This window comes from Perna viridis, chromosome 2 (assembly GCF_037379345.1).
Source record: "Perna viridis isolate PV_CMFRI_1.1 ecotype Kerala chromosome 2, ASM3737934v1, whole genome shotgun sequence".
NCBI classification, from domain to species: domain Eukaryota; kingdom Metazoa; phylum Mollusca; class Bivalvia; order Mytilida; family Mytilidae; genus Perna; species Perna viridis.
Genome location: NC_142446.1, coordinates 23,588,795 through 23,604,299, shown reverse-complemented (window position 1 = coordinate 23,604,299; position 15,505 = coordinate 23,588,795). Strand labels below are relative to the sequence as shown.

Sequence of the window (15,505 nt, the reverse complement as noted above, 5' to 3'; positions counted from 1 at the left end):
TACTGATCCTTTCTGGACGCTGAAATGAAACATAGTAACCCACGTACCCCATGGACTGGGCGGAACAACCGTGCATTCTCTCACCCAATTCATCACCTTCATGTTGATTTTTAGGTACCTTTATATCTCCCTTACTGATTCAATTTGTCGCCAAAGAATATTCACGGATTCCTTCTACAGAATAAGCCTATATTTATACCCCAATGGGTAAAAAACCCAAGATCTTTTACTCAATAGCTTGAGGGTCTAAGCCTTCCGGGAACGGAACAACACGTGTAAACGTAAACAAACTACAATTGAGTATTCATCATGTAGCCCAATGTTTCAACTTTACAATGGCACCAAAAATATTGCTGTATCACTTAGGGGTAAAATGAAAAAAATGTACCCCAACCCACCGAAAAATCTCCTAAATAGACCTATTTTTCCATGTCAAAACCATCACAGTATTTATGCTTAAGTAAATATGACTTATGTGGTATTTTCTGTAAAATAATTCAGTGGGGTACAAATATAGACATGCTGAAATTAGAATCAGAGAATATTCTTTGGCGACAAATTGATTCGGTAATGGGAGGAATAAAGGTACCTAGAAAAATCACCATGTAACTGATGAATGGGGTGCACGGTGGACCTGCTCAGCCCATGGGCTACGTGGATTATTATTTTATGAGCAATTTCTCGACCCAAGGACGAGATTTTGAGATATGCTTTGTCGACTTGACTAGATAATTTTCGTGTTAAATTGACATGAAATGTCGTTAAGTCGACTTTTCGAGATTTTTTAGTAGACTTGTCGTCGCATATTTTATGGAATATTTTGGTGTGGCCGTCAATCAAATTTGTAATCCAACTTTCGGGGCATTATTTTTATTTTAATGTACATTTATTTTTGAGACTACTTTTGTCGCCCAAATATTGGATTGAGACTACACTGTTGGGCGTAACTTCAATTTCATTCAAAACTCTGTAGAAGTAGAAAGACCACCGAGAAAGAAAGAAATGAGGTAGGACAGACAGACAGACAGACAGACAGACAATTAATTCTTTATCAAAGTCAAACTTATACATATAAAATTACAATAGCCGGTCTAAAAGAGTATTGAGAGACGTTTGAAGTAAACACATTTTATTTTTTCAGAACGCATATAAAAGAAGTTTCGTATACAATATATCGTAAAATTATCGACAATAATGATACTGAACATAATAGTTATTTACATATGATAAAATCCTGGCAAGTCATGAATATGAAATACACCTCCGTGATTTTAAATTTTCAAACCGTCAGCCGTGTGCAAAACAAAAGCAAAAACAAAATCTGTAATTATTAATGGATTTCAAGAATATTATTTCAACTGATTAAATGCTAAAATGTAGATAAAGGGTAGATGGGGTCTTTAAATATACACTTTAATTCCCATTATTTCATTGATATGAATGTTTAATCAAACGAAAATACAAAAACATTATTAATTAACCCCCATAGGTGCTACATTATGTCCTTTACTCATGATTTGATCAATATGACATTATAGAGTATTGTTCAAATGCAGTGATGATTTGAACATTATCCAAAACTTTGTTTGAATTCAATTAAATGTTATTATTTTTTATTGCCTACTCTTCGTGAATTATAATTAAAGTTAATAAAAACTATTGCATCTAAAGGTGACCATTTCCGTTGTTAAATTTATAACTTGATCATTCATTTGAACGGAAAGGAGTTTGGAACGCTCACGTGATCATTTCCCTATTTAAAGGATGCGTTTCATATAGTTTTTACTTTGAAACCAAAATTCAGATTTATCCTAAGGAACTTATAATGCCGATGATCGGAATTTGTTCTTGTGTAATATTGTTCTATATTTGTAAGTAATAATCTTCAATCATTTCAGTTAAGTTTTTTTCAGACAGTCAAATCTGCTAAATAAAAAAGCAATAATTTTAAGACTATTATTTGAATTAAAGTGAAACATTCACTTAGAGAAATAAAAAATACTATATATTTATACAACCTACTTAACGTTTAATGCATTACAATTCAAATTGGAAACCTATTTCATCCAAACGAGGTTACATCCAACATTTTATTTTTGTTTGCTTGTTTGATTTTGTTGTTGCATTGCTATGTAGTTATAAACAAAATTTATTTGACGACACTAGATGAACGTATTTCTTAACAGAATATTTAAAGTATTTCAAATGATAGCTCTTAGGTGCTCGTTAAAATAAATCTTGTAGTACCGTCTGATATAGTGTTGTTTTATTTCTTTCTTTGAAATGTTTGACGAGGAATTTTAATCCGAGATAAAAACGACATAACTCCTGACAGACTTATTCCAAGATTATGACCTGATATTTATCCATTTTTTAAATGCAAATACATTACTACGGTAGAATGAAATCAATATAAATTTGACTAAAATAAATAGTTTATATTTCGTCTCGACCCAAAAGTTTATATTAAGTTATCATGGAGAAAAGAGCGTAACAACAGATGGTCTGCAAGAAAAACGAATTTATGGTTTAAATATATTATATCAATATATTACCTACTTTGGAGTTGACACAAATGCTAGGACTTATGTCTTGTTTCAGCTTTCGTGTCAATTTCCATATTGGCAAATTACTATACAATTGAAAGTAAAATTACAATTGCCAAAAGATTTTTATTCAAAATGAATTTATTTTGAAACACTTTTAATCGAAATACAGTTAATTATGAATCTCACAAAGCTTTTTATATCTATAAAGACATCTATAATAAAGGCATAAAATAAAGATACTTTTAAGATGTAATATCCAATGAAATGAAAAATAAACGCAATATTTACACGGAGTGTTTATTAATAAGCGTTCCTCATTGTGGCAGATTAAAATAAAAACATTTGGTAAAATGATTACAGGATAATAATGAATTAATGAATGGCTTTTGTGAACAGATTAATCGTTTAAACCCATCAAAATAACATATTACTTTCCTGATATTTGATCTAATGTGAATTGTTCATGATTCTTTTAATTGCTGCATGAACAGACGTTTACATCATTGACCTTTCAAAGTTGTTAAGTATAAATACTACACGTGTAAACTACATGGAATAAATTTATTTTTTTATTTTAAATTGACTGTTTGTTTTCAACAAACATAATGGTAAGATAAGAGGTTAAGAAAACCACAGGTTAAAATAATTGAAAACAAAAACAATGATAGGCAAGGAAAAAATTATAAAATAAGTGATAACCCAATTCAAAGAGACGAAATCGCGCAAACAACGGCCAAACAAAATGAATAATTGAAACTCAACGAAACTGTGATTAACGTTCAGTATGTACACAATTAAGCCTACAATTACACAAGTCTTGAGTAAATTCTGTATAAGACTTTCTGTAATCTGCTTCGATTGATTAAAGAAAGAAGTAGCAGTATCGAAGATACAAAGGATAGGAAAACACCGATGGCAAAACAACACATACATAACAAAGTAGGTAGGGGAAACAACGTTGACAAAATACCTACAGAACAAAGGAGCGGGAACACCGTGGATAAAACACCTACAGAACAAAGGAGGGGAAACACCGTGGACAAAACAACACCTACACAACGAAGGCAGGGGAACACCATGGACAAAATTTCATCCAGAACACCAATAGGATTACAGAATAACATAGTTAAAATACGTACACGCATACAAACCAACAGCGCAATGACTATTTTTAGAAAGGTGCATTCTTAAAATATAAGAATATTCAATTAAGAATTAACCAAATACGCTGTGACAGCTGGAATAGTAATACAAACTGTTGACAATTGGGAATCAAAGTCGTTTGTCATAGAGAGTTTTTGAATTGCTATCAATTGTTTTATTTTTTCTTTCTATTATTGTATATTATTTTGAAATTATGGTATCTAAAATTACAACACATTCCTATGGATAAATTGATATTGTGGTATATAAATCAAGTATAATATTAAGATACTTCTATTTCCAATAATTTACAACAAAAGTGTTTTATTGTTGATTTCTGTTATTGATGTACTAAATGTTTAGTTTCTAGTTTTTTTTTAAATTTTATTTCAAATCGTATTTCCATATCATTCAAACTACAACCTATTTACTTGTTTTCCATGTATAGTCTTTGTTTCAGACTATATTCTTTTAATTTCTGCTAGAATTTTGGTTCCCTTAATTACTCCCTAATAACTAAATCATTACAATTGATTAATTTGAATAAACAAATTTTTTATCGTTGGACAGTGAAATTCAAAGAAGAAAATGTTTAATCGGATAGAACTTAATTGTTATTGACTTAACACCAAAGCAAACTTGCTATTTGAGTACCCAATTTCTAATAGGAATGGAAGTTTCTGTAAATATTATTTACTGATAAAAATTTTCGATAAAATAACAGATCACAATATCAATTAAGAGTTCAAGCAATTCAATTCCATTTGAAATAGTTAATAATCACAATTAAATAATGGGAGATGTAGTTCATTCTAGTCAATGTTTTCTTACACTTTGTGTTAGAGGGTTTTTAGGTGTTTTTTTTTCGATCACGGTGCAACGTGACGCCAGATATAAAACATGTTTTTGACCTAAAAAAAACCTGCAGTTGTTTTAAAGTATGCAAAAATCGTAGTTTTAAAATTTTAACTAAAATTCTTAAAATATTTTTATAAGCTGGCATAAGGTAGAGAAAAGAAAAAAAACAAGGAGGCAACACTTACGTAATAAGCATTCTTTCTAAAGAGTAATCAATGGAACCAAGGTTATAGCGGTAATCAAACGAATGCAATCCAGGGACAAAGACCAGACATGGAAAACAGACATACACAACAAAGAACATAAAGTAACTAAAATCATACATTCAAAGTAACAAAAGCAAATGAGCTACTCGGACTCCACTAAAAACTGGGAGCATGGACCATGTGCACCGGTAGGGTAAGCGTCCTCTGCTTTTAAACCATTTAAAAATTACAATACATATTGCAAGATAATAATAATGATTTAAAAGGACTGTGTTTAGTTAATGAAGGGGTGAATGGATTAGGATCAGAAGGACCTGGGGGTCCAAAGGAGAAACCAGTCTACAGTACGACCTTAGAAACTTCATTAAGAAAAGAACTTTTCAGTGGTTATGAAATTTTACAGAGACCAGAACAAAGAGTAATTGTACGAGTCAGTCTGACAATTCTAACTGTAAATGATTTGGTAAGTTTAGGAAATATTCCATAAAATAATTTGTTTATTGCACTATGACCTAACGATAAAGCTTAACTATTCGGGGATTTCTTATGCAAAGATTACTCAAGTATTTATTTTGAATCTTTTGTCTCAGCACATAGATTGTAAATAAAAAAAACTATTAGATAATATAACGAGAATAGTTATGTGTAAATGTCAAAGAGAATTAGTCTTCATTTACGGCGAAGAAACCCTAATATCACAGGGCAGGCTGCAGCTGGACCCAAAACATCATTATACACAGGTACATAACATACAAATAATATTAAATTAAAGTTGTAAACGAAATTTTACACGATATACAGAGGCCACCAATTTCTGTCTTAGGACAGGCGCAAAAAAATGCGGCGGGGTTAAAGTACTTTGGTGTGATCACAACCCTACCCCTGTAAAATCTGGCCACTGTCCAAAAATTATTACGCAGCTAAGCACATCTTAAAATCAATTCAGAAAGGTCTGCGTCCCTTGTTACAATGGAAAATAAAGAATATGAATAAAAATTACACAAATGTACAAACTGAGGACTATTAGCAGTTAACTGACATGCCAGCGCCAAACCTACAAAATATATGTTTGCATCGTATGTATAATCAATCCCAATTTTTTTCATTGCAGAGTTGAGAATCACGGTACATCATAAGTCATACAATAAGGACACAACAAATGTCATGCCAAAAATTGCTTTTAAATATATTGTTTTAATTTCTAAGTCAATACCCTATGAGCAAATTAATTTTAATACCAAAAATGCAAACCTTAAGAATTTGACAACAATATCACCCTAATAAACCCTAAAGTATCATTGTATATTGACAGGAATACATTTCAAGGACCATCACATGAATATGCCAAACCTTTAGTCTAATGTACATGCAGACAAATTCGATATTACAAAAATATTGTCATTATTTAATGATCATTATATCACATCAACGAAAAAGGTATACTTTTTTTATATTTGCAGAATATCAAAGACCAAGCACTGTCCATTTCAGGATATCTCTCAGTAGTAAGTAAGGAGGAAATTTACAAAGAATGTTTTAACTTTCCTTTCGTCTGTGGCAACATTCCTTCCGCTCCTGCGTATGGAGTGTTCATATCACAACTCATACGTTATGCCAGAGCTTGTCGAAACTACGCAGACTTTTTGTATCGCACTAGAAGTCTGACAAATAGGCTTCTGGAACAGGGTTATGTTGTTACAAGATTGAAGTCATCACTACAGAAGTTTTATGGTCGTCATCATGAACTCGTCGATCGTTATGATGTATCCATCAGCACCATGAAAACTGATTTCTTCAACGGGTCATATTTTACCTTTCCTCGTTTGTCTACCCCGTACTTGACTTTTTATGAGCAACTCGGCGGGTGTTTCTAGAAAAGCTTAACCTACCGTTGCACCTGGTCCATGCTCCCAGTTTTTGAGTCCGAGTTGCTCATTTACTTTTGTTACTTTGTATGTATGATTTTAGTTACTTTATGTTCTTTGTTATGTGTGTCTGTTTTCCATGTCTGGTCTTTGTTCCTGGATTACATTCTTTTGATTACCGCTATAACCTTGGTTCCCTTGATTACTCTTTCGCTTTAATCTTTAAGATATAGGTACGAGGACACAATTAATTTCGTAGTGCATTTCAACAGACCCATCTTGACATATAAAAAAATCCACCTCTTCAAACTCATTCAAACTTCACAAATATGGAAACATGTATAAAAGCAGATTTCTATAAGAGTGCTAGAAAAATTCACCATCATATTTTATTTTTAGCAACTTTGCTTCGGAGACCCCGTAGACATGAGAAGTGACCACTGCCAAATGTCCTAAATTTTGACCTTCTTTCAAAGAACCAAATCACAACTTCCACATACAATTACAGAAAAAAAACCTTGTAAATTTGATCCTTGCCCTACATTTCTGCAGTTAGTACTAAGCAAAAAAGTTTATGAGAGCAAAGAAAAAAAATCAGGAAGAAACACACTAAAAAAAGGAACTATATACAACGAAAAGTCGAGGGGAATTAATTGTGATCTCGTACCTATAGACTGCCACTCATTTAATCCCATTATTTAATTGACGTTTATCTACTGTTTATTTTATCTCTGAGATGCAAATGGATATATATATAATTTTGTCACTTGATAGTTTTTCATATCACCATGAATAACCACATATTTCCTTTCATTTTTCACAATATGAGGACCACAATTACACGCCGATATAAAATTATATAAAAGTGAAAAGTCATTGTAATATACTTATTTATTCGTAGATGTGGCATGACGGGAGATTAGATTGGTCGAACTCTTCAGCGACAGAGGAAGACTACACCAATGTACCATTTCTCTTTAGCACCGAGGAATATGTTTGGCGACCAGCACTTATAGTCGAAAACTCGTGGGTGATTTACTATTTTAAAATAAAATAAAATTAACAAAAAAGAGAAAATCAAGACAAAATAGGGTTTATTTGTTTCATGGCTAATTAGGCATGGTATTCTACAAGAATGCTTGTAAGCAAATATTCATTGTTTTATTCCGAAAGGAATATATTTTCACAAAATATCATTTAGATCACTGTAGCCCTTTTTGTATCATTTGATAGTAATCTTATCTTTATACTGCCTCCTTCTAATTGTTTAATGTTTTAGAGTGAAGGACATAGGCATCATTAGTGACAAATCAATACCAATGCGGATTGTTAGTGACGGAACAGTTGTTTGGAATCCTTCTGGTATTTATGAAGTTAGTTGTGAATCTGATACAACATATTACCCGCTTGACACACAGGAATGTACGGTGAAGGTGAGCTCTTGGGCTTACACTGCTGGTGAAGTTTCGTTGATGTTTGACAAACAGAATGGTGCTGTCGACCTGAGTTTCTATACGAAAAACGGAGAATGGGATTTGATTGAAGCATCCGGAAGCAAGTCAGAATCCAAGTCGAGGGCTGGTATATCATTTTCTAGTCTTAGTTTTTCTATCAAACTTCAACGGCGACCAATGTTCCATATTATCAACACTTTATTTCCTGTGGCCCTGATGGCCGTACTGATTGCAATGGTGTTTAAATTACCAGTGGATTCTGGAGAGAAAATTGGATTCTCCTTAACAGTTCTTTTAGCCTATGCTGTATACCTCACACTAATCTCAGACAACATACCAAGTACATCTGTGAATGTTTGTTATTTATGTAAGTTTATTTTCGAATACAAGATAGAAGTCTTTCCGGTCAAAACACTTTTCGTTCGTTACATGGCTATTCATACAGCCGCAAAAGGCCTGCTACATTTACACTTTACACTTCAATAGCCAATTAGACCGAAACTAATGCGATCTTCAAATCGACATACAGACCTTTTTCTTGTCGTGGGAAGTGCCATGACGCTATAAATAAACGGGAAATATAGTGAGTTTTTAGTGTCATCGTACATCATATTTAGAATCCTGAAAAAAATCTAACGATGTGAAGGTCTCGGTAGTTCGGTCCACTCTGCTATGATTTTTGGAGTTTGAATGTACAAATCCTCGTTTTAATTTTACTGATATATTTAATGGCTTTTTTAATATATTGGCTTCTTATTTTGTTAAGTGATTGCGGAACAGAAATATTCATTAACCGGCTTTACTTGGGGAAAATGATTTGAAGCGAGACACCTTGTTCGTGTTTATATACTAATTGGGAAGCATGTATATGATACAGCTTTGAGGTTCTCGTTCTTATGACACAAGATGACCGTATTGGTTAAAACCACTAGTCCGAGGCTGATAATCGTTTTTAGTTCCGGTCATTGAATAAGCACGCGCTTAATTCTATCGTTTTAAATTTAGTTGTCATTAATGATGCAGACGATAATATTAAAACGTTTATTGAACTTGCAACAATGACCAGTACAAGTAATGAAATTTAAAAAATAACAATAATATAAATGCTTCGTAGTGTATTAGGTGTTAATTTTCAATTATTCCAGATCCTTCTTCTGAAAATGAGGCAACAATAGTTTATTGCTTTAAAATAATTCACCATTATGATGCATTTCTATTTAGGGCAATAAATAGGTTGGTTATAACGTGGTTCTTTTTTCTTAATTGCCTTTGGGCTATCCGCTGGCATGATATTAGAATGATATAGAAAGAGTAATCAAGGAAAAATGATATGCGTCCGTCTACTATTTTTACAGTTCAAAGTTTGTTTTTTTTGTTTTGTTTTGGGTTTATTTGCGACTTGATAGAAGCTTGATGTAGATATGTCATGAATAAGGGATTCGATTTCAAACTAAAACGACATTAATGTCCTGTATGACGCCTTTTTATATTTTGACTATATGGTTTTTCGGGGGGTTTTGCGCACTTTTTTTTAATCACAAAACAAAAATGACGGTTACTGCATACTGTATTATCACTTGAATTGTGAGCAAAAAATAGAAAAGTAACTAAACGGAATCACGTAAAGTACGTGACTGTTATAGTGTTTGTCATCGATTTTTTTTATCATGTGAACAAACGCCACAGTGAACTATAGTATATATGTTACTTGTGCGCAGGTAATCAGGAATTTAAAAATATATATATATTATATTCAATTATTTTATTTTTTTTGTTCCAGCGATTTACCTAGTTTTTATTCTAACACTTGGAGCGATGTCTGTACCTTTGACGATTTTTGTTCTGAGCTTACATTTTAGACCCAAAGATGAAGTGATTCCAAACTGGCTGGTAAAGTTGAATAGCAGAGTTCTACTAAAAATGGCTTGCAAGAAGAATTGTTCTAAGTGCTGTAAAAGGAAAAATGAAACTGAAATTGAGCTGTTTGATAAAACAATAAAACAAAACCTTCAAATGAACGACAAAAAGCAGTACCCAATGCCAATGATTGATGCTGCGGAAAAAAACGACCAGGATCTTACATGGAAAATATTGTCAAATACAATGGACAAAGTCTTTTTCAACATCTACATTGCCATCATAGTAACTATCACAATTATGTTGTTTCTAGCTGTTTTCGTCAATTATTATATTTCTTGAACAGCAGACCTATCAAACGACACGAATTGAATAATGCATTCATTTCTCCGTCAGTTACAATTGTATTGGGGTTTAATTATTGACGTTCAATTCTGATTGACACATATTTGTTTATGTTCTAAAAGGTCAAGATGCTGTCACAACAGTATGTCCGAAATGTTTATTATGTTAAAAAGTCTATTACTGATTAGAATAATATGGCATTTATAACGGCAGACGCTACGTATTGTGGATTTTTTATTTGCGACGGAAAACAGGAAAAATCATGTTCTTTTTTGACTGAAGTAGAATAATAAGCATTGAATGATATTTCATTGAAGAAGCCTCATTTTGTTATGCAATGTAATAACTTGTACTTATTCACAAACTTTAAATAAACGTCGTCAGCATTGATATTCTTATCGTCGATATAGGTTGGGCGAAACTGAATATGACGTTGGTAGAATCTCAGATGGGCGTATACAATATTTTTCAATAAACGTCGTTAACACTGATTTTTTTTGTCAAAGATATAGGATAGGCGAAACTGAATATGACTTACGTAGAATCTCATTATTTCCTTTCCTCGTTTGTCTACCCCGGACTTGACTTTTTGTGAGCAACTCGGCGGGTGTTTCTAGAAAAGCAGAGGACGCTTACCCTACCGGTGCACCTGGTCCATGCTCCCAGTTTTTAGTGGAGTCCGAGTTGCTCATTTACTTTTGTTACTTTGTATGTCTGATTTTAGTTACTTTATGTTCTTCGTGTATGTCTGTTTTCCATGTCTGGTCTTTGTCCCTGGATTGCATTCTTTTCATTACCGCTATAACCTTGGTTCCCTTGATTACTCTTCCAAAAAAAGATGGTACACTTTGATACAAATATATAGTTTCATGATAGAGATTCCTGATACTATGTAAGAAATAATTCCAAATCATCTTCCAAATATATAGAGGAAGATGTTTACAGAACACTGCAATTTTTAATCCACAACATATTTGTCCAGTGTGGTGGACGCAATTTTAAACAAACGGTCGGCATTTCCATGGGAACACATTGTGCTCCTCTACTTGCTGACATATTCCTTCACTCTTATGAAGCTGACTTTATAGCTGATCTGATCCGAAAGAAAAAAATATCGTTTAGCTAGATTCTTTAATCTCAGTTTTCGCTATATAGATGACGTATTTCCTTAAACAAACCTAATTTCGGGGATTTGAAACATTGCATCTACCCCAAAGAACTTGAGATAAAGGATACTACAGACACTGTGAGGTCAGCATCATATCTTGACCTACACTTATAAATTGATGGTAAAGGAAAAATATTGACCAAACTTTACCACAAACTTGATGACTTTTCATTCAGAATTGTCAACTTACCATTCATCTGTGGCAACATCCCTTCAGCACCTGCGTATGGAATTTTCATATCACAACTCATACGTTATGCCAGAGCTTGTCGAAACTACGCAGACATTTTGTATCGCGCTAGAATTCTAACAATAAGCTTCTGGAACAGCGTTATGTTACTACAAGATTGAAATCATCACTACTGAAGTTTTATGGTCGTCATCATGAACTCGTGGATCGCTATGGTGTATCATGAAAACTTATTTGTTCAACGTGTCATAGTTGTCACCCGGAAGTGACTTCTAAGACTTGAAGCCATTCGATGTCAATCAAAATGAAGTTCATATCCGAATATTAAAATCAAGTGTAAAAAAACACACAAATCAAGCGAGTTGACATGTTGTCTGTCTCAAATAATCTTAAATTAAAAGGCAAAGTTACGATTGTCAAACCTAAACTTTCAAAGTTATATACAACAAAGATGGATAACTCATTAATTCTCTTGATTACTTTTTCATAAACTGAAGAAGTCATAATCATTAAAAGATCCAACAGTGGCTTTCTAGGTGCTTCGGTAATTGAAGTATTTATTTAGTTAATTCATTGTTAACACACACGCAACTAATATTAAATAAATAATTTACAAATACTCATGCCTATCACTTGAGAAAGTCAATTAATTAACCCGAGTGACAGCAATGTTTTAATAACGACATAAATGAGCAGTCTATGGGTAAAAAAAAACCGATGAATTCCTTAATTCCTAAATTTTGTCTAAAAATGTTTTGTGTTATTGAACCCTATTTTTTTCTTATTCTTAAAAATAAGCCTTCGACTTTCCATAGCCATTCATTAAAATAAAAATGTATATACACTGCATTTTGATCCTGTTCTATTTGAATATGAAAGCTCAGAACCGCGATGGGACGCGGTGGTATGATGGCAGTGCGGAAGTGCGATGATAGTACGCTGAAGTGCGTTAATGATCATACTGAACTGCGATGGTTAGTCATGATTGATGACTGCCAATAGCAACGCGGAAATGCGTTGGCCACTACAAGGAGGTACGTTTTCTTTTTGGTACTTCGCTGAAATGTTTTGACTCTCATGTGTATTTTTCCCCGTAGATACGGTAAGTATACGATTATCCTTAAATTCTACAGATACGATATTAGTCTACAAGCTAAGCAATCTAAAAAAAACTTTGCTTTCATTTCGCTCTTGAATACTTCCCATTATTGAGGAAATTATAAAAAAATATTAACAATTTTACTTCAATTTTTACCTACAAATAGTATAAAATCGAGTACACTTTTACATGAAAATATTTCTGGACTATATATAGCTTAGCTAAGAACAGTTACGGATAGCTCTTCTGTATTAGCGTACAAACTACATGTACTACATAAAACACATCTAATCTTTAGTACATGTAGAATTAATTACAAATAAAATGTAGTAAAAACGGCGCGTTTTTTCTCTGTGTGTCATCCTATACACTACTGCTAAGGTTCTCAAAGAATGATTGATGCTGCATAAGTCTGAATTTGATTGATAAATGGAGTATACGCAATGTGAAGAGAAACGTCCCAATATGCATAATCCCCCAGAATTTAGTTTTTTGTTTTTGACATTCTAACACACTCATTGAACTCGTATATTGCTGTTTCTTTTTTTCACCTGTCAACTATAGAATATGCTCCTTGATTCGTTGTGAAAACATGTCTTAGTTTTTTTTCAAAATGTAAAAATACATAATCTCAAATTAAAAAAAAAGCAACATTTTTCCTATTTTTAATACAACGATAAAAAAGTGGTCCAGGTAAATTTTTAATAATATTTAATTTTATAAATGTTAAATATTAGCACCGTAGATCGAAATAATTAGTCAGTCGAATAGTACATTTTGTGACCTTCAAATACGTTTCGAACATACTGTTTAAATATTAAAACAAATTGTAGATATTGTCAACATATCATAGTTTTTTTATACAAGCATCTTAGAAGGTTAGTTTTATTATATCTAAGCCTAAAAAACCTATCGAACATGTTTCATGATGCATGCAATACGACTTTCAGTATACGCTATCTTTTGTTAGCCGTAGTTTCCCGAATTTCCTCGATTACCATTACGTATGTTTTAACTTTTGGTACATGCATGTACTGTTAACACTCAAAATTAGTTATGATGCATCATGTTTCATTTGTCTATACAGGCAATATTATAGTAGCTAAAAGGAAAAAAAATACTTGTACATGTAACTAACTTGTATTACCTGGACACGATGTATTTTACGCTATTATGCGTGAAATTAATGTCAAATAAGTCAATTGCATGTACAATCGTAATGTACAAAAAGCCACATACAAAGATTTTTTCGTGATTTCATTAATTTGAAATCAACAGTAGGTGTGAAATAAAGTAAAATGGGTGTATTTAAAGGGTCCAAGCTTTGCACAAGATCAAGGACAACATTAATTTAGCAAAAATATTGTTTACATAAAAAAAAATTATAAGATAAAGTACAAGAAACTCTAGAGGCTTAAACAGGTCGTCTCCAAAAAATCTTTCGAATTTTTCAGGACCGACCTTGAATTAATACAACTACGAGAGTTAAAAGTGTTGTGGTAGGACTGCAGACCCTCTTTGACAGCTATGAGTATAGAAGTTAAAAGTTTTGAAAGAGGTTTGGTAGAACATTTTGAAGATCTAGCCATGTAACATGGTTTGTATGGATTCTTGTGGAGTTTAGGAATCCAGTACCTAGACGGTAAATCACAATCGTCCTTGGCAGTGAGAGACCAAAAGAGGATAGCACAGATTTATGGTTTTCCACCACCTCTTCTTTTGAGAGTGTGTAAGCAGTATAGGTCACTGCTATTATTTTCTACGTCTACCTCTGACAACAAATATTGGATGTAAAACGATGTTTCTTTGGGCTTTAGAAAGAAAGGATATTAGGCAGAGATCCGTTTTTGATGATGGATAAATCTCCCGTAACGACGTGACCGGAAGGACCAAATTAAAATGAATGGAGAGTTTTTGCAAGAACAGTCAGGTGGTTAAGCCTCGAAGTTCGCAATCTCGAGGTTCTACAATAGCCTTTTATAAACTGAAAATTTTGGATGCAATGGGTGAATTGTTTGAATATGAAATAATTAGTATGGATTTGTCTTTGAAATATGAGGCATTTTACAGAAACTGGTTTAATGAGTCTGTCAAACCAATATCCAAAATAATGGCAACAAGTCTGTATAATGATGAGTTAGGTTCAGAAACAGGAGTGTTAAGATTCGTTTTGTAAAGGGAATGTAGAAGGTGCATTATTGTTTTATTGGCTTGATAGGTTTCCTATACTTTTGATGTTTTCATTGCACCCGGAAGGTATTGTAGTACCTAGCCTGCGTATCCAATATTCCTCTCTTTCTCAACTGTCGATTGTTACCCGAACAATCAATAACGAAAAATTCTCAACAATATATATAGCACCAAACTTGCTATATATTATCAAGTCGGACTTAGTGCAGGCGGTGTTACCATAGATATCAGAGAGGAGAAGGGCTTCAAATCCTGCTGAAGGAAAGACCAAATTTGCATCGCAGACTTGCGACCTCGCATCAAATTCAGAATTCTGGCGTTGTGGCGTATATACAGTGGTCTAGGGCGCTGGACTTTGTTCAGACGGTGTTGCCATATATGTCACAGCGGTACAAGTTCGAATCCCGCGGAGGGAACTTCCAAAGAATTTGACAGTTCTAACATCGTTGGGAATTTTTCAGACCCTTCTATAAGTATCAATTTGATCCGATGGAGCAGTGTAGCGAATAGAGTCGTCACATTCTGAGACATTTGTATAATATTGATTTGTTGTCACATGCATCATGAATTTGATCCTCTAT

The 15,505-nt window shown here is 33.1% G+C and overlaps 1 protein-coding gene across 2 annotated transcripts; it reads left to right on the top strand.

Annotated features, from left to right (window-relative positions):
- The first annotated feature begins 1,646 nt into the window (after window positions 1-1,646).
- On the top strand, window positions 1,647-10,667 carry LOC148624146 (acetylcholine receptor subunit beta-like). Of its 2 annotated transcripts, XM_088566682.1 has the most exons (7): window positions 1,647-1,871; window positions 3,418-3,728; window positions 5,160-5,219; window positions 6,217-6,261; window positions 7,523-7,647; window positions 7,901-8,442; window positions 9,856-10,667. In XM_088566682.1, the coding sequence occupies exons 2-7, from the start codon at window positions 3,462-3,464 to the stop codon at window positions 10,272-10,274; spliced, it is 1,458 nt and encodes a 485-aa protein (XP_088422808.1). In that variant the 5' UTR covers window positions 1,647-1,871; window positions 3,418-3,461; the 3' UTR covers window positions 10,275-10,667. The 2 variants fall into 2 exon arrangements, with proteins under 2 accessions (XP_088422808.1, XP_088422809.1); XM_088566683.1 differs by lacking the exon at window positions 3,418-3,728 and having other exon boundaries at window positions 1,648-1,871; window positions 5,035-5,219.
- Window positions 10,668-15,505: the final 4,838 nt, after the last annotated feature.